The sequence below is a fragment of the Nylanderia fulva genome, unplaced genomic scaffold (genome assembly GCF_048542155.1).
Source record: "Nylanderia fulva isolate GAGA-0341 unplaced genomic scaffold, ASM4854215v1 Scaffold2, whole genome shotgun sequence".
In the NCBI taxonomy this organism is placed as follows: domain Eukaryota; kingdom Metazoa; phylum Arthropoda; class Insecta; order Hymenoptera; family Formicidae; genus Nylanderia; species Nylanderia fulva.
Genome location: NW_028190263.1, coordinates 8,491,430 through 8,516,619, shown reverse-complemented (window position 1 = coordinate 8,516,619; position 25,190 = coordinate 8,491,430). Strand labels below are relative to the sequence as shown.

Here is a 25,190-nt window from a genome sequence, read left to right as displayed (position 1 = left end):
CTTTTCTCTTTATCGATCTCTCCGGAGAATTCACGTTTTCACGGTTTTACACGAGCGACGAAAGCAACGGCACCATTTTTTATGCCAACAATAAATCGTTGACAAATTGCTCGTTTAATTGCGTGTCACATTCATTTCTATTGACATTTATTCGCCGAAACAGATAACTTTGAACCAATAACGATATCTGCTTGAATCACTAATACGTTTGTACAAAATATTTGATTTGGAAGAATATTATCTCTCCGTAACATTGGTCGAGCCCTCTCCTTACATCTGTTTCCTTTTCATTTCGCCCGATTCGACCATTTACTTTTTCAGCGAGATATATAACGAATTAATAACGATCGTTTCAGAGTTCCGAAAATGATCTTCAGAAAATAATCCGCAGAAACGCTAGACACATATATCTCGCAAGCCGATTGAAATTATATATTCGCGCAAAGATATATAGTGTTTTTATCGGATGTAAAGATAAAACATGTATGTATATAGGCGGTCGAGAGGTGGAGATAAACGACGAGATAAACTTATTTCCGGCGAACGGTGAAAAACAAACGTGACGAGAGTAGTACGTTAGAGTTTTATCCCTCTTACGTAACTTACATATTAGGTTATTGCTTCGTGCCGCAAATTTTCCGTATATCGTATAGACGCGTTTAAATTACACCTTTCTCATCGTTTATCGCGATATCGTATATGTATATTTGCGAAAGAAATATACGAGAGATGAGAGTAGCGTGCGTCACGAATTAGGTGCGGTCTAATTGACAATTATATCTCGCTTTTACCCCAACGATATCAACTGGGCTTTCAACTTAAAAGGATTAACCGCGCCTATTTTCCCGCCTATTTATACGTAGATCCGCGATGATATTCCGTAAATGTAAATAAAGGCGACACTTTGGACCGTAATTCGCGGATTCGAAAATTTGACAGGTGCGGTGTGTGAAGGTTGATCTCGGCGGATTAGTACACACGATCGTCGTGGTGACGTAATGCGCGCGATTTCCGCTTCTCATTGTCGGTTCGTCACGACGACGTAACGTAATTAATCGCGTAATCAACATTGCATTTTTATCGTATCGCAATCGCTGAATTAAATATTATCACGTTTGTGATCTCTCGTCGACTCGATTTTTTTTCCTTCGAGTTGATTTATTACATTATAAATATCTACAACTTTACTTTATCGCTCGCCCTCGCTTCTATATATATATATATATTGTATATATATATATATATATACACGCGCAATTATAGGCCGAGATAACGAATCGAGAATCGTGTTTTTCGAAAAATACATCTTCCTCGTCGCGTTGCTGCTCATTCCTCCTTATATATATATATACGCGACTCTTTCCGTCTCCTCCTTCTCTTCCTCCCTCGCCCCCTGCCTCTCCCATCCCCGGTTGTTCTTTAACTTTTCCCTGGCCGTCCTTGGGGGGGAAAGGGAACGTTGACCCCTCGCTGGTTCCTCTCTCGACGCGGTCTCGCTCCAAGTTTCATTCAGAATGCGAGAGCGAGGTCCCTCGTATCGATATATAGTATAAGGAATGATGCGGCGAAAGTGCGCCGCTACTACGGAATATACATTCAATTGTCGATGGAAATTTTGGACACCCTGTCTAGCCACTCGGGATCGGCGCTATCGATCAATGATCGATTGGCGCTTGAGCGCGAAGGCCGACGAGAGTGACGCGCGAGCGAGCGACTTGAATTAAACAGAGGCTTAATGAACCACGTTCGGATGGGAGAGTCGCCGGCTTTAAATAGGACGGCGAGAGCGAGAGCGCAAATTTGAAGAGCACGACGAGCGGCGTGTCGTTGGACGAGGCGCGAGAATGCGAGAGAATCTTTGTGCGGATTCGCTTTATTTTAAGTATAGGCGAGCCTGAAATAAATTGGACACTTGGATCAATGAAAGAGGCAATCTTGCGCGGGGATGCTTTTCGTTTCGATCCCGCGACCACCTGCTTCATCCGGTGCTTTATATACGATTTTTCTTTTCTTTTCTTTTTTTTTGTTTTTCGAGGGAACGAGTTTGATGGATCATGAAATTGTCGCCAAATACGGTATTTATTCTCGGCGATGAGAGTCAAATTTCATCGCGCTGCAAATCTCGTTGCGTAATCCTCGTCGCGTAAACATCTTCCGAGGAGCCGAGTTCCGAAACTTTCCAGATTTTCATGGATTGTCCGCGCGTTCCAAAGATGGAAGTGGCATAAATTCCTGGGTACGGGCCTATAATTCGGCGTTAATGAGTCGATAAACGTATACGTGGACGAACCCCTTCCCCGAGAAGAGAGAGAGAAAAAGGGAAGAGAAGGCAAATCGCGTACGCGTATATTCGTTGGCCGCTATAAATACGTAAGATGCAGTCGAATGCGGGCGTGCGCCCACACATACGTATATACGCGCGTGTAATTCCGACGTTCCAGCATTTCTCTGCGTGTACGCGACGTCGCTTGAATGCCGAAAATAGTTTTTCGCGTGCGAGAACGAGGGAAGAGAGAGAGAGAAAGAGAACGCGCGTGGGTCGACGTGCGTAGGCACCTAGGGTGTGCTCCCATATATACATATATATATACATATATATATATATATTTTTTTTTTCATACGTGCGAACGTGTGTATAGATAAATTGAAACATAAATAGTTGCCCCTTATACGAACTCTTCCGAATAATATCGGAGGAATATCGATTCCTGATGGATTTTGCGCGGGAAATTCGAAATTTCCATGAAATACGAACAATAACAGTTACATTTCTCCGTATGGTTTCCGTGCTTCGCGCACACATTTCCGTATACGTTGTTATTTCCTGTTATAATAAACCCGATAACCTCACGTCGTAATGACTCAAAGGAATCGGCTTATCTGGAGCTACGCTTCCGCTCGCCAGATGGAACGACTCGTATAGCTTGCACCCGGCTTTTCGTCAATCAACTCGCCAATTATGCATTTCATTTTCGATCTCGAGGAAGAAAAGGTTCAATCTCGTGGAAATTCCTTCCAATCCACAGAGATGCGTATATGTAAGGTATAAACTTTCTCGCGAATAACGCGCGTTGTGTGGGTGGTTCGTGTCGATCGGTTGGGCAAAGACCCCGGACCATATGGCATCCACATTCCGGATGGCAGCGATCGCGCGGTTCAACTCTATCGGCCCTAAATTTTTCTCTCGGCGGGGGAAGGACTAGGAATCCGAGAAAAATTTCCCTCCCAGGACCGTGCGAGGTTTTTAACCCCTGGCCCGCGCGTGATTACGTGGAACGGATTCAATAAGCATACGCCAACCGACGAGGAAACTTTGAGCTATAATTACAAAATCATATAGACAAGTGTGTATAGAGCGAGCGGTGTGAATCGAATGATAACCTTTAGAAAGTTGGTCGTTAAATACTTGTATATATTTCAATACTTTTTTCACTAATTCTTCTCTTCAGAAATATGCTTATATATCCAACAGACATTCATTTCATTTCAATTGAACGTTACAAGTTTGATTCGATCAACTATATTTAAAGCCCTCGTTAGAATTTTGTTATCGTATGTATATAAGATTCGGTCGTATATATATATATATATATATATAAATTAAAAATTTAACAAGGCTCTGTAATATAAATATATATATATAAATTGAGTGTTAAACAGGCAATATATATATAAAAGCCACATCGCGGCTGACAGTGCGTTATCCCATACGAATACATATATATATATATATATATATATAGGACTCGAAACGATATATCAATGTCGGTGACTCGAAACGCAGGTACACTCAAGAACAATAACGGCAGGTATCACGCAGAGACTGACGGAAAAAGCCGGAAGAGGAGTACGTTCATTGTCCTCCTCTGATACTTTGCGGAGGCTCGATCTCGCCCTCTTTTTTCTTTCCTCTTCCCTCTTCTCTCCTCCCACGAGGTCACCTTTCTCCAAAAAGTACCTCTTCCCCATGGTCACTTTTACCCGTAATGGCGGATTTCTCAGTTCCCGTCGTATATAATGGCCACGTAATGAGGTGTATCGTAAAGAAGGGACTATTGGTGGGAAGGAATTCTTTTCTCCTTTGCTACCTAGAAAAACGTCCGGAATGACATTGCGGGATTCATTTCCCGCCATTACCGTTTATCGATCGTGCGCGTCATAAAAAAAAATGTACGACGTAGTGAATTATGACGAGGCAAATATTGTATTTCTCTTACTAGAGAATCAACAAAGTTGAATGAATCGATCGAGCAGGGAGCGATTATTTTCTTATTACGACAAGAAGGCTGCGCGACGCTTTTGTCGACGCTGGATACTACGAGCATGCACGCATGCCGCGTAGGCGTCGTCTGGGTGGTATCCGGTGTTGCGTGTCCGTATGTGCTCGCGCCCTTTATTACTTACATCTCTCTCTCTCTCTCTCGTTTCCTATCCCTTTGCGACTCTATCGAAATTTCCATTTTTCCACGCACGAGCATTCTCTTTTTTGTATAAAATGATTTAATTTCAATGTACATACGAAACCGAGATGTATTACGCTTATATCCAATAAGCGACGATGTGGACAAATTTGAACAAGATATTTTTTCGAGATTACAGACGTCTACAGAGGCGTTTTTCAAGCGAGCCCGGTATATACCTGCGTTACGTCACACGTCATACATTCTGCGCGATAAATCGCAGGTAGATTATGCAGGGACCTGGGACGTGCGAGGGAGAGAAGAGAGAAGTCGATCCTCTCTTTCTCTCTCTCTCTCTATCTTTACTCGCAACAGTCGTCCAGTTTCCAGGCTGTTGCGATTTTTTGCGACACCCTCGAGCAAATGCATGCCCCACGCGGCGAGAACAGATGTTTTCGATTCGCCCGTTCGTCGCTCCGTCACACCGTCGCTATAGCTCATAAATTCGCTTGCACAACGCGCATTATCCGCGCAGAATCCCGTAATCCTTGGGTAAACGAAAACAACGTTCGAGATCCGGATGGGCGCGCAATGTCGTTAAACTCGCGAGCCTTCTTCAACCTTGCCTCCTTTTAACGACAACGCGGCACTTTTTTTTTTTTTTTTTTTTTTTGCATCGAAGGCATCCAAATTTAAACACGCAAATTTTCTCTAAACTGCAAAATGTCTTTAAACTTTTACAGACATAAATAAATAAATATATATATATATTTTTTTTCAATAATACAAGTTATCGAGAGAAGATAAGCATGTTTAAGAAATAAAAAATATTTATTCAGACACACTCGTCGAGAGAGAAGAGAAAGAGAGACGAAAGGGTTAAAAGGGCGTCGAAAGTCGAAACGCCCAGGGACGGAGCCCTCCCAAGACCAAGTTCCAAGTGTTGTCGTCAGCGCGGCATTTATCCGGCTGGAGGCTCGTTCGTGTTACGGTCGTCGCGGAATTGCGGCGCGCACAGATTTTATCTGAAACGCGCTCGCTCGCTCGCTCGCTCCAAGTTCGTTCGATTATGCGGCGAACGGCGCGACGTTTTCACGTCGAGTCGTACAGGGTCTTCGTTGATCCGGGGGGTTTCTTGGCAGTGGGATATTACCTGGAAACGCGTCGCTACTCTCGCGGCGCTCTTCTCGACGTCAACTCGCAACGTCTTTTTACCCCGTTCTCGCGTGAAAAGAATCGAGATAAACGAGAGAGGATATATCAGTTCGAAATAAAAAGATATTATACACAACGCGTTGTTCGTCCGGAATTCTCGAGGGCGAGGAGTTTGATTACAATTTTCTAACATATCAACGTCTCGACGCATATAAATGACATTTAAATTCTATTTAAACTTCCCGGACTTGGCGGATTTCGTTTCTAGCTGTTTCAAGCGCTCGCTGTCGAGATGACATAAACAATAAAGGAAATATCGGCAGCGAGGCGTGAAAATGTGTAAAGGCTACGTCGTCATTCTCGATTCGCGTAAACGGAGAAGATCAGTCCAACCGCAGTCGGTCTAAACATTCCAATCAAAATTCGATCTCGTTTTGCATGCTGGAAGAATAAATTAAAAGAAACAAATAATATAATATATATATATACGCGCCACACAAAAAATCACACGTGTACGTGTGCTGCATGCCACAAGTTTGACGTGGCTGATCTACATCCCAGGAAGAGGGTCGCGCTACTCTTTGCCTCGACTTTGCTCGGCAGCCAACTTGCTTCGAGAGAGAAAGAGAGAGAGAGAGAGGACCGGGCTTTCTTCCTCTCGGGACCGAAAATAAGCTGATCCAATTCCAGGCACGGTGGATCCTTGATTTTTCGCCGCCTCTCTCGCTCTCTCGAATTCCGTAAGCGGCGCACGGCACAGCACAGCACAGCACACGGCAGGAGTTTTGCGACGCGACGCGGTCATTGTGTAATTGGCTCAGGCCGCGAGGCACGCGAGCCGAGAGAGTCCACCTCCCTCGCTTTCGCGAAATCGGAAATGCTCGAAATAAACCCGCCGCGCTCCTTCTCGATCTCGACGCGAGCTCTGACGTATGCGAGACCCTCAGACTGCCCGTGTTTCGGCCATGTTTCCCCAAAATCCTTGCGCATCCATATGGTAAACATAACCTTCCGTCGAGTTATTATTTACTTCGGCATTCAAATTATTCATTACCAAAATGGTGGAAATGGTGGCTTCGATTCAACTCGATCATTCGTCTCGTTCGTGCAGCTTTCACACGCGAAATATTATCGCGATCCGTTTATTGCGCTCAATTGAATCTGCCAATTTAACGTTTTACGCCCACTTGCGTTAAAGTTTGCCCGTTTATTCGATTATATCCTTGCCCCCTCGTTCACTTTAATCGTTATGCTATATACCGGTTGCCATTCGCTTCTGAGAAAATTGGGGTATATTTAATTCGTATCGCTATATATCCTCTTTATGTTTGGGGTCTTTATTTGAGACCCCAAACATGTTGATAGACTCGTATATATATATCGCACAGATATACTCTTTATCTCTACCCTATATATAAAATAGCTACCCCTTAAAGTGTCTCGTGACTCGTATTCAAAAATATATACGATATATATAAGCACTACATTTTCAACATTCGTTAATAACATTTAAATATAGGTTTCATCAAAGTATGATACACAGTTCTACATCGGGATTCTCCTTCGTCGGAGGTTTGATAATATCGAGAAAGATCGGGAAATGAGAGAGAGGAAACGTTGATCCCGGAGCGAAGCGCGCACAATAGCGCTTACTCGTTTGCACCTTGCGTGGAGCTGTTTATTACGACGTCGTAATCGGCTGCTCGATACGTTGCTTATGCGAACCTCGACGCGGGCGTGGCCATCTCTTGCCTTTCCTCGCGATAGGACACGACAACCGACACCCGGTCTGAAGAACGAGCGCGCACGCTTAAAATGGCGCGCACGTTGTATCGTTCAATCGTTGATACCGAGTTTGTATCGTCAATTATCGGCGGATAGATGCGTCTCTTTATCCCGCCAATCTCCAAAGTCGTTTGCGTTTTATAGCGCGCGAGACACTCCATCGGTCTCGGCTTGTTCAACGAATTTCTTTACGTTGGATTTTGTGGAAATGAAAAAATTGGGAAAATCCGAGCGAGGGAGGAAACTCTGACCTTTGGAACGTCTTATTACGAGGAAGGAGTTATTTTCGCGAGCGGATTTTTTTGACGGGGCGCGCACCGAGCTACTATAAGCCAAGCCCTCGTCAAAGTTTACGAAGGCTGTTTCGCTCGTTTACTCGTTGCTCGCCCGTGCCTTCTCGCTTCTTTCCCCTGTCCCCTTTTCCACCTCGAATCAACGACGTAGCGACAGATCGGCGAACCCTGTTCCGAGTTTGACGGAAATGCAATTTTTTCTTTTTTTTCCGTTATAGAACCGAGGAGCGATTATCGATAGCAGTCGTTACTCTCGATCGATATATATTGGCGCGAGTAATTTGTCTACACGTAATTCATTCGTATAACGACCCGGACTTGTTTCTCCGAGAAACGAATAATTCGGAAAGGATCGCGCGCGATCCGTTTCTCTAATAATAAAGAACTACGTCATTTTTCGGACGTGTGCGTCGAGACTCGAGCGTCGCGTGTTAATGTGCAACATATGTTGAAAATTGTCGCGAATCGGGGACTACCAGGAAGCGAAAAGTCGAGGAGTTTTGGCCGGTTCGCTCGGATCTCGGAGTCGTTTCACCGGAAAGTTCTCCACCGACGTGGATGACATTAACGTCTAGTGCCAAGCCCGCGCGCAAATACCGAGAATGCCTCGTCTCTTCTTTCTCGCAATTCGCCAATTACAAGAGAGAGAGAGAGAGAGAGTCCTTTTTATTCAAAGGCTAATAAAAGATGCGACTCGTTTGAACAGTCCGAAACAATCGGGCTCTCGCGGAACTCGCGCGTACGTCACTGCGTTCACAGCGCTGCGGATGTGTAGGTCAGATTGGTAGGAGGGGGTGGAAGGGAAAAGATGTCGCGGGGGGTGAGGAAAGGGGGAACGAGTGGGAGCGACGTGCCCGGGACCCGAGCGAGAGACAGAGACGGGATGAATGAACGTGCGTGTTTGCGCGCGCGCGTAAGACAGAGAGAGAGGAGAGGTTAACGCGAGAAAAGAGAGGGAGCGAGAAGTGGGCGCACGAATGAATGAACGGTGCACGACGAGGACGGAATTAATGAGTGGGATAAATATAGAACCGAGTAACGCGCCAGAACGAGACGGCCTGCGTGCCTGCTTCTCTCTCTCTCCCTCTTTCGTTTCCTCTTTCTCTGTTCTTTTCTATCCGCGCCCTCTGTCGGCTCCGGCCCCTGCATACTCGCCTCGTTGCCCGTTGCTCGTGCAGCTTGTCTCGTCGTCCATACTTGCGCGATCGTAAGCCGAGACTGCAGAAGCATCTTCCACGTGTGCTTCCTCTCTCTCCTCGATACTTGGAACCTAGACGAAAAATACAATTTATTTATAGATTAATAATTTCTCTCCAATTTTGGGATCCTAAAATCCGCGCGTCTTCTTTAATCACGCGCGCCACGCCATTCAATTTGTTCGCGTTACATTTACATATTGTAATTTAATTTACTGTTTTAAAATGTAAAACCCAATACGCGCGCGTGCCGCGTTGTTCTCGAGAAAATGGCGACACCGCGCGACGATGAATTCGAGAAATCATATCTCTCTCTCTCTTTTCGATAGCGATCGATAAGGGTCAAGTATTTTCACAAGTTACCGAGGATGGTTGGTCGACAAAAATGTCGGCGAGCGATTGTCATCATCATCATCGTCATCATCATCATCATCATCATCATCATCATCATCATCATCATCATCATGATGATGATCGCGATCGGTCGCTCCATTACCACCACTCCCGATCCGTCAAAGGCGAGAGTAGCAGAGCAGGAGCACGCCAAACGTTGAGCCGCGCCGACGCCGTGTGACGGCGCGTTGCCGCACGGCGGTGACGACGTAGGTAAAATGTTTTCATTCAATCCGAAGCTTCAATGATAGCTTCCGTCCATTCATAAAAAGCTTCGTGTGCGTCGGCCGGCCGGGGAACGGGCGCGCGTTCGCCCGACTCGCCGGCAGATGGCGCCGCCGTCCCGAGAGAGGGTCCTTTCTCCCTCTTAACCCCCTCTTTTCACTCTTTTTCTCCCCCGTCCCCGCGTCCGACACTGTCGCCATTCATGGCTTCCTTCCCACCGTCTCTCTTCCTGTTTCCCCTCCCTCCGCCCACGTTTCGTCCCTCCGCCTCCCTCCTGCCCCCTTTCGGCCGCCGCCTTTCCTACTCGATTCGACCAGCGACGAACCCATTGTCAGTCGTTGGTCGGCGGTTGTCGCGCGCGTTTCGCGCGGATCTATCTGTCTCGCTCTCGCCCCGTTTCCTCGCCGTTCTGTTCTGTTCTATTCTGTTCTGTTGTCCAGCTGTTGCCGCGAATTCTCGTCGACGAATACGGACTACGACGTCATGCGATTAACCGCTTTAAGACACTCGTACTTGGTGCATTCCGAGTAGCGGCAACGTTTTTGCTCGAGACCGATATTTTTCTCCGCCTGTGTGGTATTCGCGAAAACAGAAGGAAAAAAAAAAGAGTGCGACGAGGGTGAGGGAGAAGTGGAATGAACGAGGGACGAAAGTGCGAGTAGCGGATCTCTCTCTCTCTCTCCGTCTTTCGTTCTCGAGAGCGAGACTGAGCGAGACGCCGCGCGCTCGTCTCTCGTTCGATGCCGTGCCAAGTCGGGAGAGAATGCGGATTCGACCGTCCCTACGTAGCGGTAGCCCGAATCCCTCCTGTCGGCGACGAGCGCTCGACGACGTGCTCCACGATCACGGGAACGTTTTTACGCGAGTGCCCACGGGATCCTCGTTTTCGCCAGTTGCACTCGCGCGCGAGAGTGCGTCCCGGCGAACCTAACCTGCTCGGCCACGCCGGAATCCACCTTCTTTTCTGCCCACCCGCTGGTTCTATGAATTTTCAGTAAGTTTTTCCTTTTTTTTATCTTCGCCTCGATATCGCGAACAATTGACATTTCTTTTTGAATTTAATTTTTTTTTTTAATCTCGCGTATAAAAGCACGGTTAGCTTATGTAATTTGGAGATAATTTCTTCTTTTCTATCGCGTTCTTCAACGATTCGAAAATGGCGATTTATTAAAAATTGTTTCGCAGCAATGGGAGAGAGAGAGAGAGGGGGAAAGTCTCTATCTCTACGTTACATAAATTCTTAAAAATATCGCAATGTCAATTACAGTATTCGCACGACAAGTTTTTGTATTGTTGAGTTTCTACTCTAGCGCGACATCCAGTAGATATCGATTCTGTTATCAGATATTGATTTTATTAAAACCTTTTCAACATTTTCGGACTAGAATCGACTACTTTTTTGCTCTCACGATCAAGTCGTTATCGCTATTTGTAGACCGGATGTTGTACATCCGCTAATATCAAAGTTGCAACCGTAAAGTTGTACATGGCACAATTACCGAGCTGTAAAGTCAGTCAAAGTTAGTTAGTAAATTGGCTGACTTTTTTTTTTCTTACGTGTACACGCAGATTAAAAATTTGGCTAATAAGTAACGCCATTATAATTTATCTACTTAAAAATTAATTGTAAATATCACCCTGGGTGATTCTAAATTACAGATTCGATTAGGAAGAAAAAGATTGATATATATATATATATATATAGTTGAAAATTATCAATTAAATAAAGTAGGTTTTGACACTAATTAACGTTGGCGCTCGTTAGTGGAATTTATTACAAATCGCCATAGGGTCTCTCTCAGACACGACGCGATGCCAGAACGAAAAGTTGCCTCGATCCGACGTATCATCGCGCCGAGTACCCTGTCTCGACCCTGATTATAACGCACTAAATAAAAATTGATAATCGGCGAATTTCACGGATTCCAGCCGGAGATATTCGGAGCGCGAGCGAATTTCTTCTTTTTTTTTTTTCCACTCGCGCAATCGTGAGATTGAGCGCAGGAGGAAGAAAGACGTGCGTTATCGTCGCGCGTAAACTCGTTAACGGATCGTGCTACGTATATATATATGAGACGCAACGCGGGCGGGAAATAGATAACGGGAGAGGAAGAACGCGCATCCGGTCTTATCGCGCTCGTTTCCGAACGGAATTAAAGGCCAACTTATATTAAACGTCGGAGATTCACGAGTTTGCGCATCAAAGAAGCTTTATGTTCTAGCATCGGCTAGTCTCGACAGGCTCTTACATCAATTCGTATATAAGATGTTGTAAATAATATTATATCGAGAAATACATACTTGTGTATTCTCCACAGACGGTTTTTCAAACGTGCCATTTTTTCAACTCGACTAAAATCGACATTATTATATTCGAGTCGATATATAATATTTGATTACATATAAAATAGAATCCGGAATAAGAAGCTGAATAAATTTATCGTGCCCCTCTCTCTCTGTCTCTCTTTCGAGAGCAGTATTTGCAAAATTTTTGCGATAATGTTGCTTCGCACGAATTATAATGGTTCACGGTCGAAGACGTTTCGTAAATATTCGAAAATTTTTTCGCGTTATCGGGGTGTATAATCAAAACTTGTTAGTGCGGCGATTTTCGGTTGGTCGTGTACTTATCTAGACCGCAGAGAGGAAACTGATACCGGAGGAAGAACTTATCCGGTTCTTATCGTCGACGTTTCCGACTAGCAGTAAAAACTGTTTATGAGACGGTGCCAACTCGTGCATTCGCCTAGTATCGGGCTTTTTGCTTCGCTCGCTCGATTTAAAATTAGGAAAAGAGAGAAGCTTGCGCGAGCTTCATGAATATACATGTACCAACTATAAATATAACGTTCGAATATAAGTTTCACGTGTCTCTGCGAAATTACTTTCGCATACGCATACGCGTATTAACTTATTTTTTAAACAAGATTGCACAATTATTTATTTACGCGATTAATAAAAATGCAAACATGTAAATTTATATGAGGAAAAATTCTGTGTAAAAAATATCAAATTATAACAAATATTTGCATACTTTTTTCCCGGAAATTTGACAACTGTACAAACAAAAATTTTCGTCTCTTTTCTTTCTGCGCAATAATCCGCATTAATGACTCGCGATAAAGGTGTGTACGCGGATGCGTATATATATATAATATATATAATCATCGCGCCGTCATCGATTCATTTACCAGACATTTTCTGCAAGCTCCTTTCATTTTACGCGCGGCATTTTACGTACGATATTCGCAGTATTCATTTAATCGTTACCAGGAAAATCCGCAAAGACGCGCGATTAAATAAATTCAAACTGTTGACGCGAATCTCGAATCTGATCGGGGCGGGAAAAAATTATACGATCGAAGCGTTCGAGATACGCCGTCTTTTTTTCGACTCGTCGGAATATTTTGTACAGCATTCCCAAATAAAAACGAATATTACAAGATGCGTATTTATCAATTATGCGGTTTAATCGCGCGAATAAAATTGTCATAAATCAAAATTATCTCCGTGTTAAAGAAAGAAACTTGAGAATTTATAAAATTACTCGAAATCGTAATTTACACATCTGGAAAAAAGCACGCGAGCGTTATCGGAATGTTTCGAAATTATGTTTGACTAATATTTATATATTTCCAAACAATCGTTATATAATCGTGTATTTAAAGAATAATATATATATATATATATATTTGCAATTGCAAAATTTAGGTGGACGTATATAATTTGACAAGTCGAATAAAGAGTTTTTCCAGACAAATTTGTCGCGCATAATTTCTGGCTCTTATACATTGTCGTATCCATTTTCGAAATTTCCTGAATTTTTGCATTTGTAAGGTAGAGCTTTTCCGTTTGATTAAAAAATTGTTCGCAGCCGAGGGGAGCGTTCCTCATCCAATTTGCATGGTTGTACGATGGAAGCTCACCGGCTCGCTCGCTCGCGAAACGCTCGTGTTATCTGCTCGGCGCGGACGGCCGGCTAAAAGCTTTGACCTATGGCAGTCGGTCGACGATAGCCGGCCCGCGCATTCCACTCCGAGCGCACCCTTTCTGAATGGCCCGCCTGTTTCTTCGCCGCGAAGATCGCGCGACGACTCTTTGCCACTATACTGCCGTCTTACGTAGCTTATTCTTCGCACGGAGAATCGGCCAACTTTCTTCAAAAGATCATTTATTAATCGAACCGTGCGATCTATTTTTAATCGATTAATTATATATTCTCTCGTTGATCGCGACAATAAAATAAATAAAATTGGTAAATGAAAGATCGATAGTAATGCAGCAGGATGGATATAATCGCATCCAAGTGCGTCGCTGTTGCTTACAGGGAGACAACGAAGCAGAGCGACTGATAACGGACGAGGCGAAGGAAACTCGCATCCGCACGATTAATGATCTCGCGATATACCCGCGATTCTCGGAAGGCGAACTTTAATAACTAACCGACTCGAAAGTTGAACTTCCTCGGCGTAGAAATCTATTCTTCGCCGCTATATTCTTCGATCGTTATTTATATGGCACGCGCTGACGCCGTTCCAGGTGAACGCGCGAAGGTGTACAATCAATGGCAACGACATTTCGAATGCAGCTTCGCGCGCTCCGAAAGTAGGATACTCGGATTTCTTCATCTTTCAACCAAGAGGAATTCATTAATTTAATTTTTTTATTCAACATTAATAAATTACAGCTTTATTTGGCTGAATAACAGGGCGAAAACGCTGACAACTCGCAATTAGTCGGTTAGATCTCGGATTTCGGAGGCACGTCACTGGCATAGAGTCGTCCATCTTTGCAAATTTATGGCTGATTACGTCGCATTTTTCTATTCCGCTCGAGAAGTGTCGGAAAAATGAAATATACTGAATATTTTTCGAGATATGCCGCGTCGCGTCGAGGACGCGATCGAACGAGATGCCGTCGTGGGCGCAACGCGAGTGGGCTGTTGACCACCGAATCGAGAACTTGGCGGCCCACTCGTTCTAGCGCGCGCGTTTCGCCCACGTAGAAGAAACCAAAGCTCTCTTAGCGTAGGTAGGTGCTGACGCCTCGCCGCGTCGTCGTACTTTGTCGTTGTCGAGTCAACCGCACGTTCCACGGATGCGGCACCATTATTCGCGATTAATTTCACACATTTTTCTCGTCTCGGACAAGTGTTCCGTTTGATGGAAAGAGCGTATTTAAAAAAAAAAAAAAAATATATATATATATATATTTAATATAGTTTAAGAAAAATACAGATGACACCAGACATAACGTTCTCGGTTGCAATGGTTTCAGGTGGGGATGAAGCGCGTGTCGCGAGGGCGAGAGGAAGCGGACGCGGAGCATTACCGAGCCCCATCCTCGCTAATGGAACGTCCTCGTCGAGAGTGCCACCACCTCGCGCGGGCTGGGCAGTGCGGATTACCGAGGCGACACTTACTCCAACGACTCCAACGTCAAGTCAGAGTCCATCGGGTACAACACCGTCGACGGCTGTCGAACGATGGGCTAGCGAGCGAACGGCACCGGTTTGGACGGGTCGTGTCACAGCAGCAGCAGCAGCAGCAGCAGCAGCAGCAACGGGATCAAACACACAAGAAGGATCGTTGTTCGATCGAACGGATCCAAGAGCCGAGGGACCAGTTAGCGGGGCTGGTATCCGTCTCGAGCGTCGTTGGATCGAGGAGAGGGAGAAGCTGGAGGCGACGAAGAAGGTGGAGCGACGGCAGCGTCACTTGGAGACCCATAGCCCAGGAGGTGCAGCAGCAGGTCATCTCGAACTGAGCGGTCGGCCGATGTCGCGCAATAATGCGATCCCGCCGTTCTCGCGGCCTCCTTCCTCGCGAACGAACGTTGCGGACGATTGTTTCGTCATCGGTGAGGACGCCACGTCGCGCCTCGTCGTTCCCGCCTCTCCTCGCGTGCACGATCACACTCGACCGTTCCCGCCACCAAGGTTACCGCCCGTGCACGCGGTAACGACGGTCCCGTCCGTGCCACCGCCCCCACCTCCGCCACCTCCACCGGTGTCGGATAACGTCGCGACGACGACAACGCTGTCCTCGTCGTCGTCGTCGGCCCCCGGGACGCCAATATCCCGGATAGCGGCGACGTCCTTTACCATGCCTCTGACCCCGTTATCGAGTTCCTTCCGGAGCAGACCGTCGTCCCTGCGCCGTCCGCAGAACGCCGAGTCGCCGGGCGACGCAAATTCCAGGAGTCTACTGTCGCCGTCGTCCACGGACACGTCGACGACGACGATCGCATTGTCGCCCAGGAGTCCCGTCGGCGAGGTGAGCCTCGCCGCGCCGCGACCAGACGGCGAGAGGACCATCAACGAATACGTCGAGGCGCCGTTCAAGCACTCGCGTTGCAATCAGGAACGACGCCTCGACGCCGATAGCAAGGCCGTCGTTGGCGATTGTCCCAAGAGCGAGAGGAGGCATCACCACCACCACCATCACCACCACCACCATCATCACCATCACCATCATCCGCGGAGTCACGAGGATGCCACCACGGTGGTACCGACTCATCGGACGCGAGGTCGCGCGAGGACGCAGGGTTTGCGTGCCGGCGCTTCCTCGCCCATCGTCGCGTCCAACGCGGCGAACGCCACGGGAGCCAACATCATCACCAAGCAGCCAGTGTCCTTCACTAAGGAGCCGGCGAACGCTCTCGGCGCGAGGACCGCTTACGATTCGGCGAGCCTCTCCATCATTTGCGACTTTTGCGGCAAATGTCGATGCGAGTCGTGCCGGGAGCCACCTCCGTTGCCTAGCAAGTGGCTCTGCGACAACACGTGCCTGTGCTCGGCCGAGACGGTCTTGGACTACGCGTCTTGCCTCTGCTGCGTCAAGGGTCTCTTCTATCATTGCGCGGATGGCGGTAGCGGCGGTGGCGTCGCCAGCGACATGGACGACGAGGTGACGATGAGCTGCGCGGACGAGCCGTGTTCCTGCACCGGTAACCGCGGAGCATCCAGATGGGCCTGCCTGAGCTTCCTCACGCTCTTGATGCCCTGTCTGCTGTGCTACTGGCCCTTGAAAGGTTGCGTCACCCTCTGCGAGTCGTGTTACGCGCGTCACGCTGCGCAAGGCTGCCGGTGTAATCCGAACGCGATCGGCGGTAGGCATCATCCCATCACCAGCGAGATCGGCGACTCGAGGGACCCGGAGAAGAGGCTGCTGGATCCGGTCACGCCGGAGCTCTGAACGGATTATTTCAGAGACGCGTCGTCGCCACGTGTCTCGTACTCGTGTTATCTTTGTGACTGAACGAAGCGATTGGACTAGAAATACAGGACAGGATCCCGCTGACGGACATGTGATGCGAGAGTGTCAGTGGGAGCGAGAGTGAATTGTTGCATCAAGTACAAGAGCTGCATTTAAATATCGAGAGGAGAACGATATCGAATTTTGACGAACTTGTGTACGTTTTAACGCGTCGCGAATGTCTTTATTTATTATTCTTCCATGAACGAGCAGTGCGCGCGTGCACGTGTCGGTATGCTTTTTACATGCGCGAGAAAGAGAGAAAGAGCGCGAAAAAGAGAACGGTGTGTCTGTGTGTGTAAACGAGTGAGCGTCTGTAACGTTTTGTATGCGCGAGTTGTGAACGATAGAGAGAGAGGGAGAGAGAGAGAGAGAGAAACGAGGTATACGCGAACTAGCGTATCGTCCAGACACATACCACTTACGCATAGATAACTCTATAATGTTATGAATTATACGCATTGTACCACGCGCCGAGCAAAATTCTACGACGAACGCTAATTTATCGGGGTTGGGGAAGGGGGGAGATTACAATACACAGAGTAAATAAAAAGTTAAAATATATATAAATATATATATGTATATATATATATATATATATATATATATATATATATATATATATGTATGTATAGATAGAAATGTATATTGTATATTACGTTTGTATAAAGAACAAACTTTTCTACGGTTAATTTATTTGCGGCTGTAACGCTAAGTGTACGGTTCATGAAGAAGGCGATTGATGGAATGAGGGGGAGCGTAAAAGCGTAATTGTACATCGATAACGCATGGACCAATGGCCGCTGACAAGTCCGTTAGTACGACGAAAGTTTTCCGATGATGAGGGAATTACAGACAGAAAGGAGAGAGAAAGAGAGCAGGATGGAAATCGATTTACATTTTTTGGCTATATAATCGGATTTGTAATGTTTACAAACGATGACGTCGAGAATAACGAGGGAAGAGACGGAAAATGGCGAAGGTCTCGCGTTTCCATTTCGTTGAGGTTTTCTCTAGTATTATCTAGTCCTGCGAGCATTCTTTTTCTCAGCGTTCGTTTTTAGGGCACGGGCCACACGTATACACGCGCGCGCGCGGAAATGGAATCGCGAGAAAGAGGAAGTTGCCTCCTTTCGCCCCTTTTCGTCTACCGGTGATTTCGTTCGATATAAATATAGACTCAAGATCGGTAACGTCGCAGGCAAATTCGCGAATTCCATTCTCTCTCTTTGTCCCTCTTTCGTGAGGCACTAGGTAGCGGCAAATGCGTACGATTTAACACTAGAACCGCTACCAAGTTTAAAATTGTCGTTTCACGCGTTTGCAACTTTTGACAACTTCTTACAATTTGCAGGTATACATGATTTTAGTTAAAAGATTTCGACGGTTCTCGAGGTCGTGTCAGGGACATGTGGTTCTAGTGTTGAACACTATTTACGGCGATTTTGCTCCATTAAAATTCATCCCCGCGCTAGATAAGATCGAAAGAACCCGAAGTATGGCCTTTTCTGTTTTTTTCAGAGCGATTCCTCAGAGCAGAGAGTCGCGCGATTTTAGCATTTCAGCGCGAGGCGTGGGCGAATGATGCGTGCGAATGTACGAATAAGTTGATGATCGAGTGTAACTGGGCTGAGATTGCATGGGTAAATAATCGCGAGTGGACGAATCGAGAACGGGTCATGCGACGCTGCAAACGTCGTTGCACGTTCTTCTGGATATTTAGAGCGCGCTCCTTCTTCCTTCGGAAAGGAAATAACTCGGAGTAATCGGAATATCGGCGAAGCTTATATTCCGGAGAAAAAAAATTCATCGATTTATGTTTGCTTTTCACATTTTGTTTCTTATATCAAAAGTTACGGAGCACAGATCTTATAATTTTCGAAGAATGTAGAAGGAATCGCGAGAAAAAGATCGTGCAAAGATGGTTTGCGTCGTCTGGGAAAAATATAAAGATACCGTTGTAGAAAAGAATGACGAGAGTTTGGTACTATGTGCGTGTGTATCGATAGCATTTCTTTTTTTTTCCAACTCTTTCTCTCGACAGCAGGAATAAGAAGCAATCGGGAAGATGAGAGGATAATCGAGAGGAGCGTGTTATAGTCTCGATCGCGAGAACGACTAAACGGCGTGAAGAAGCGTAACGAGGTTTTTTTTCATGAAAGACGAATGATGCGACGTGAAGAGAGAACGCCAAACTATACCGAAGCGAGACGAGTCTTCTGTCCTTTCGCGAGATGATTACATGGTTTTAACTACCGTGCGCGCTTCTCTTGTCAAGGCGTAGGTAGCGAACGATTTTTCTTATACCTAAGCGCAAAAACATCCAAACGAATCTTTGGAATCGAACTTTTCGATCTTGAAATCCGATTCTCTTTCTAGTTCTAATTCGAATCTAGATACTAGAAATGAGATCTCCGCGATACACAGCGACATGGATATATTTTATTTCGTGCGCTTTTGCTTCGAACGCCTATGAAAATCGCGACTCGTTCGCCAAAGACAACAATGCGATTGCACACCGATCGACTGGTGAAGGCGCGAAAGGACACGAAGGCGTGAATGGAACGCGAGTGTATGTATATGTCGCGTGTATGTGCGCGCGCGTGCGTATGTGTGAGTGGGTGTGCGCATGTCTCTGTGTAACGTATGTAGGTGTTTGTATGCGCGCATGCGAGTGCGTCTCAAGCGAGAGAAAACAAGTTTTTATTAATATTAGGTCTATACGATCTGTATATGTCTTGTAAATATATATATATATATACATATATATATATACGTATATATATATACATGCATAGACTATGTATATTACTTGTGCATTTATATATTCAACCAATCTCGCACTTCTCCCGCATATCGATCCTAAAATTTTCTTTCCTCGTACAAGTTGCATTCTCTCTATTTATATTCCAAATTGTATCTCTGCGACATCTTGCAGCTAGCTAGCGATAGCTTCTAAAGAGGAGAATTCCACCAGCTTGACTCTTCGTTGGATTTCGTTTCTAGTTGATTCCGTCCACGGGAGAGTGAATCTTTGCGTTCTTTCGTCGTCGTTTGTTTGCTCTGCAGCGCAACCGATCTCGACAAGGCTCGATCGTTACCGAGAGAGGTCCCGGATCATCATTAGCGGGCAATTGAATGCACCGCGGCGAAGGAAGAGCGAACGGATGTGAGTCCGTTAGCTCGCGGGACGTGCAGCTCTGCCATTCGTTGCAGCCTCGCGAGCTGTTCCTCGATATAAAATAACCGAGGTAGCGGTCTGCGAGTGTTAACGCCGGGAGATTGCGATACTACGCGGTTGTAATTCATTATTAGCCTACATTATCCGCAAGAGACCAAACTATGTGTCGAGAGATTTTCAAAGGTCGAAATAAGAGGAAAACGCATGGGTTCAAAAATGTTGAAGATGGGGGGAAAAATTGAAAAATCGTATCGGAGACTTTTTCAATGATATATTCGAAATTCTGAATCGACCAAGTTTCCTCGGAGTCGAAAAGCAGCAGCCGTCCATCTGTTTCTCTCGTTCGTGACCGATTTACGATGCCTTCGCGTTAATCGAAAAGAGAGAGAAGACGCTGAAGAGGAAGAGGGGAGGGGGCGTGGAGAGGTCCGGACGACGAGCCGAAAATAAGAAGAGAGCAAAGTGGTCCAGCGGTGTCATGTGACCGGAAGTAGCGTTCCTTCCTCGCCTCTCTGCCGCCGTCTTCCACGAAACCTCGAGAGAAGCCAGTACCACGGCTCTCCCTCTTCCATCTTTTCTCCTGGTCCCTCGCCTCGTGCTCTGTTACTTATCCCTTCCTCCACGCTCGAACGAACACGCAGCAACAACGGAAGATTGCCCTCTCTTAGCGACTCGTTAAGCATGTCAAAAGAGACATCGGGGCATCACGAGGGACGTCGACAATGGATTTCCGCGTTTAAAGCGCGATGTCGAGATACCAGTGAAAATCATCTTCCCTTCCCTCTCCTTTCTTCCCTCATATCCTCTAATTGACAAGTCGAAATAAAACGTGGGAGTAGTCGATAGGTCTGCTGTTCCTTTCAGTCGCCCTATATTATGCACTTTCTAAAGAGAAGAAATATACACGTATACTCTGGCGTTGGAGAAAAAATTGTAAAAAGAATGCGCGATATTTCAGATATTCAACAGAACAGAGAAAATATATATCGTAGAATGGAAATATGTCATTCTGTGTGACTTGAAAATATGAATGTTACATCTATACCTACTACATGTACAGGTTTTCTTTAGAGCCGCTAGATTGCAGGATGACATCGATCTGATTTCAAGGTATTGAAATAGGAAGCCAACAAGTGACATAACGTTTCCACTCTTCCGCTTCTAAGCGTCAACATCGATATTAACATCGATATCGAAATAATAAAATCCACGCAAATCGATCTAAAAGTTCGCTTCCTTTAAACTAATTCGAAAGAGAAGAGCGTTTTACACGCTCTCGTATCGGGATAGAATTCGCACAGTTCTATACTCTGGCAGATCGCGGGCTAGGGTGGCCGTTCTTTGATTTCTAAACATCATCGAAAGTGCGATGGCGGATTCTTTTCGAAACCCGAATGAGCAAAGGACAGAAATAGTCGTTCTCATTTCGAAGGACACGAAATCGGCAAACGCGTTGATTCAAAGGTCGCTGTGGCGAGCACATGACCACACCACTGTCACGGACAAAGACCTTCGACGAGTCCGGCTCTCTCCGGCGCGGATGTCATCCGCGGCGTGTCGAGCGAGTGGACACGAGCCTAATTTTAGGGGTCCGTCCGAAGCGAAGGCGAAGACGAAGAGAGGAAGAGAAGGCCGGGAGCTCTGCGGCGGCCAAGCGGAAAGAAGATGTTTTTCTCGCGAGCGAGCGGAGAGAGAGTCGACGTCGACGTCGACGTCAACGCGTCATGTTTTCGCGACCAAGCCGGCCGCGCGAGTGTTCTATATTAAACTCCGGGGCAGACCTATTGCGCGAAACGGACGCCCTGATATTTTCGTTGCATCGCGCGAGTAACTGCTTCCGGTCGAGAGTCCCCTCTTTCTTTCCCTCTCCATCTTTTTTAGCTCTCTTTCTCCACCAACTCGTCGTCCCTCTCCTTCTTCTGACTCTATCCTGGCTCTCTCGACCGTCTTCTTCTGGATCGACGGGCGCAGGCGGCCGTGCTTCTTCAGCCGGCCGGAAACACCTACGCACTCGCTGGTAGCGTGTGAGAGCGCTATAAGGTGGGACGGAGGCAATGGGATAAGCCTACTCACGAGAGATTGCTGTCGTCGACGACCTCCTTGCTTCTTGCTCTTATTGCGTTTCTCCGTCTCCTCTTCGCCCTCGCTCCGTACCTTCTCTCTCCTTCTCTTCCTTTTCTCTCTCTCTCTCTCTCTTCCCTTCCTCCGCCCCGTCCTCTCTGTCGACCCGTACGATGGAATTCATCCAAGTTTTTTTGCGCCCGCGAATAAACACCACCGTGCGGTGGTGGGAAGACGGCCCAACCCGATCGGTTCTCTCCCTCGGTTCTTCTCCTCTTTTCCCTTTGATATTTATTTTTTACTTCTCCGGGAAGAGATGGAGAGAGAAAGAGAGAGATGGAGAAAAAGAGAGGAACGCACGCAATGGTGTTTATGGTGAAATACAGAGGGGCAAAGCTTCTCTCGGCGCGGAATCTAGCCGAAGCATTATTCGAGACCACTCTCTTCAACGTCCAAATTTTATCTACTTCAAAATCGATCCATTGGGAATTATATATATGTATCAACATGTGTCTTTTTCTTTTTATAAAGTTTGTAGAAAAATATATCTGCAAAGAATAGAACAGAGAAGATTTCTGTATATGTTAAGTACAAAAAACATGATCTTTCCAAAATCAAGCCATACAAGGGAACAATGCGAAGATCTTAACTCAATTAGAAGACGTTACTTATTCAGCGAAAATAAGAACGAAAAGGAGAATAATTTTATATCCAATAGTAGCGGATTTGAATTTTGATAGATATAAATAACTACGCATACATTTTGTTGCAAGTTGGTAAAATTAAAATAACAAATATTTAGAGTATACGAAATGATTATGATCATTTCCCATCTTGTAATTTTAATTAAGTATTATGTATTATAATTTCACGATTTTTCTCTGTCCTGACTTAAACATTATACATGTATCATAGTGCATTAAACTTTTCTCGTTGTTTCCCGGTTATTGCGTACAAGTATGTATAATTTTAAAAAAGGAAAAAAAAATATAATAGTTAAATATAACAAAAATTGAAAAACGATAAGATTAAAATTGATCAATTTTAATAAAATCCTCATATTAAATTGATTTCAGATAAAAGTACTATAACGTTTTTACTAGATTTTCATTTCTTATTGATTTATACATTCGTAAGGTTTTAACATGATCAAAATGAGAATTAATAACCTGTACAGCAAATTCTTGATTAATCTTAATCAAGGAAATAATATCACATAATGTAAAAACTTTAGTACAAGCCTTATGTGATGGAATTGTCTGCCGTAGGTTCATCGGATCGTTTTATTTCTTCTTCACTCGTAGTTTCATTCTGCTCAGTTGTATCTTCAGTTAATTTAGGTTCTTCTTCCTTTTCAGATACTATCAATTTGTGATATTGGCTTCCAATTAATGGCAAATGAGGTGCTATTGCACTTGGCTCCAAAAAGAGTGCCGGAGAAACCTTACAAAATAATATTTTTAATTTGTATATATCAAATTCTCATAGTAATATATAAAACATAAAAAGTTTATTATTAATAGTGTACATTGAAAGTTATTTTTATTGATTATTCATTTATTGCAACAATTGAAAACTGTAACCATCAGGTTTAAGTTAAATAAAAAGTTGTGTAACAACATACAAAATGAAAGTTGTAAGTCCTTAGTGTTTTAATTGAATATTTAAAATTTGACACTCTTGATATTCTAATTTCATAATGATTGTATCATTATGGATATATATATATATTATATTACTTACTCGAATATCTTGAACCTTAGCTTCTCGTGATGTATACTCGCGTAATAAGTAATTTTTACCAAATTCGTGGTAAATACGGGTATCGTTTATCCTCAGCATTACATTATCAATTCTTAGAAAATACCGTAATAATATAAAAAAACTACTGGGCATAACTCTCTGTGTATACAATAAAACAGAAATTATTATAATTTGTACGTGTCATTTGAAAGTTATATATGTTATAACTTACAATTTTGACCGAGTTTACTGCAATGCCATTGTCATGAAGTTCATCCTCAAATAATGTTAAATCGTGATAAAACATAATCTTATCTCTCTGCCTTAATTTATCCATATCAATTCTCTCATTTGTTTCTTCAACTTCAAAGCCCGACATTGTACCAGTGTAATTAGTGGTAAATGTCCAATCAAAAGGCTTTATCTTCTCTTCTAAATATTCACTACTTTCCGATCTGTTGATATACATTAAAAAATGGTAAATTATATGCAATAACAATCATGTATAAATTTAAAAAGAAGCAAATAACTTTGATGAACCTGGATTCTTTCCATGCTTCTGCGCAAGCAAGCTGTACATTAATCTTGCCATTGGAAACATATCTTAAGGAATCCAAAGCATTGAATAGCAATGACGCTCCATCCTGATGTGTCAGAGTTAACACGTTATTGGGAAACACCATGTCTGGCATATGTGGCAGTTCTAACGCATTACTATATCTAAAATATTTAAGAATATACTTGTCAGATATATGTATCTCTACATTACAATCTTTTCAAAATAATTTAAATATTTTAGCAATCAACGTACACGCAAAACTGACAGGCGGTCTTGTCATCAGAACCACAGCCACTTTCGCTTTTAGAACACTTAGAATGGAGTATATGGGATTGCGTGTATTTGATACGCCATGGAGGGCAAATATGTTCCTCTTCATTTACCGGTAATCTTAAAATGTCGATACCACCGTGCACTTTTACAGCAGTCATGATCTAAAATTAAAAAAAGATTCTTGTTACATCAAATCAATCTAGCATAGGTTGGAATGAGATGGTCGAGGAATGAGATCCAAACGATATCTCAGATATTTATAATCGTTTTCACTTTTATCTTTTCGTGTCGATAAGATAAAAATTAAGTATATATATGTTATTAATGTCAAATTAATTACCATTACATTATGAAATATATATATATATATATATTTACATTTTTTACTTACTCTATATCAAAAAGGAAGATTCGATTTTACTTTTCTAATCAAATAAAAGTTTTCAAGAAACATTCGCGTCCAATTCGTATATCGATTTTTTATTTACATCATTATATTGACAGTTTATATATTTTTTTGTGAAACGTGATTTCTCTCTTTTCTTATTTCGGTTCAAGATAATAACTGGATGTAAATTTGGACAAAGTTAATGAAAGAGACGACGTAGCGAAATCAAAGCGAGAGTTGGTTAGGACACTTGGCCTTTTTGACTGGCGCGTTTTGATCCGC

The 25,190-nt window shown here is 44.4% G+C and overlaps 2 protein-coding genes across 4 annotated transcripts in view; one reads left to right on the top strand and one right to left on the bottom strand.

Moving 5' to 3' along the window:
* sty (sprouty signaling antagonist) overlaps positions 1-19,509 on the top strand; it is a 24,515-nt gene extending 5,006 nt beyond the window's left edge. The window contains exons 1-2 of one of the 3 annotated variants that reach the window (XM_029310507.2): positions 9,709-10,441; positions 14,725-19,509. In XM_029310507.2, the coding sequence (XP_029166340.2) occupies positions 15,225-16,643 (1,419 nt within the window). In that variant the 5' untranslated portion in view covers positions 9,709-10,441; positions 14,725-15,224 and the 3' untranslated portion in view covers positions 16,644-19,509. Of the gene's footprint in view, positions 1-9,708; positions 10,442-13,168; positions 14,479-14,724 lie in introns of those variants that run through there. The other 2 variants (XM_029310508.2, XM_029310506.2) reach the window with 2 other exon arrangements.
* LOC114937105 (TIP41-like protein) lies at positions 16,958-25,190 on the bottom strand. Its single transcript, XM_029310509.2, has 6 exons — positions 24,912-25,190; positions 24,500-24,681; positions 24,229-24,408; positions 23,921-24,143; positions 23,689-23,847; positions 16,958-23,388 (listed from the first exon to the last, which is right to left on the bottom strand). Exons 2-6 carry the CDS (start codon positions 24,676-24,678, stop codon positions 23,188-23,190), a joined length of 942 nt encoding a protein of 313 aa, XP_029166342.1. The 5' UTR covers positions 24,679-24,681; positions 24,912-25,190; the 3' UTR covers positions 16,958-23,187.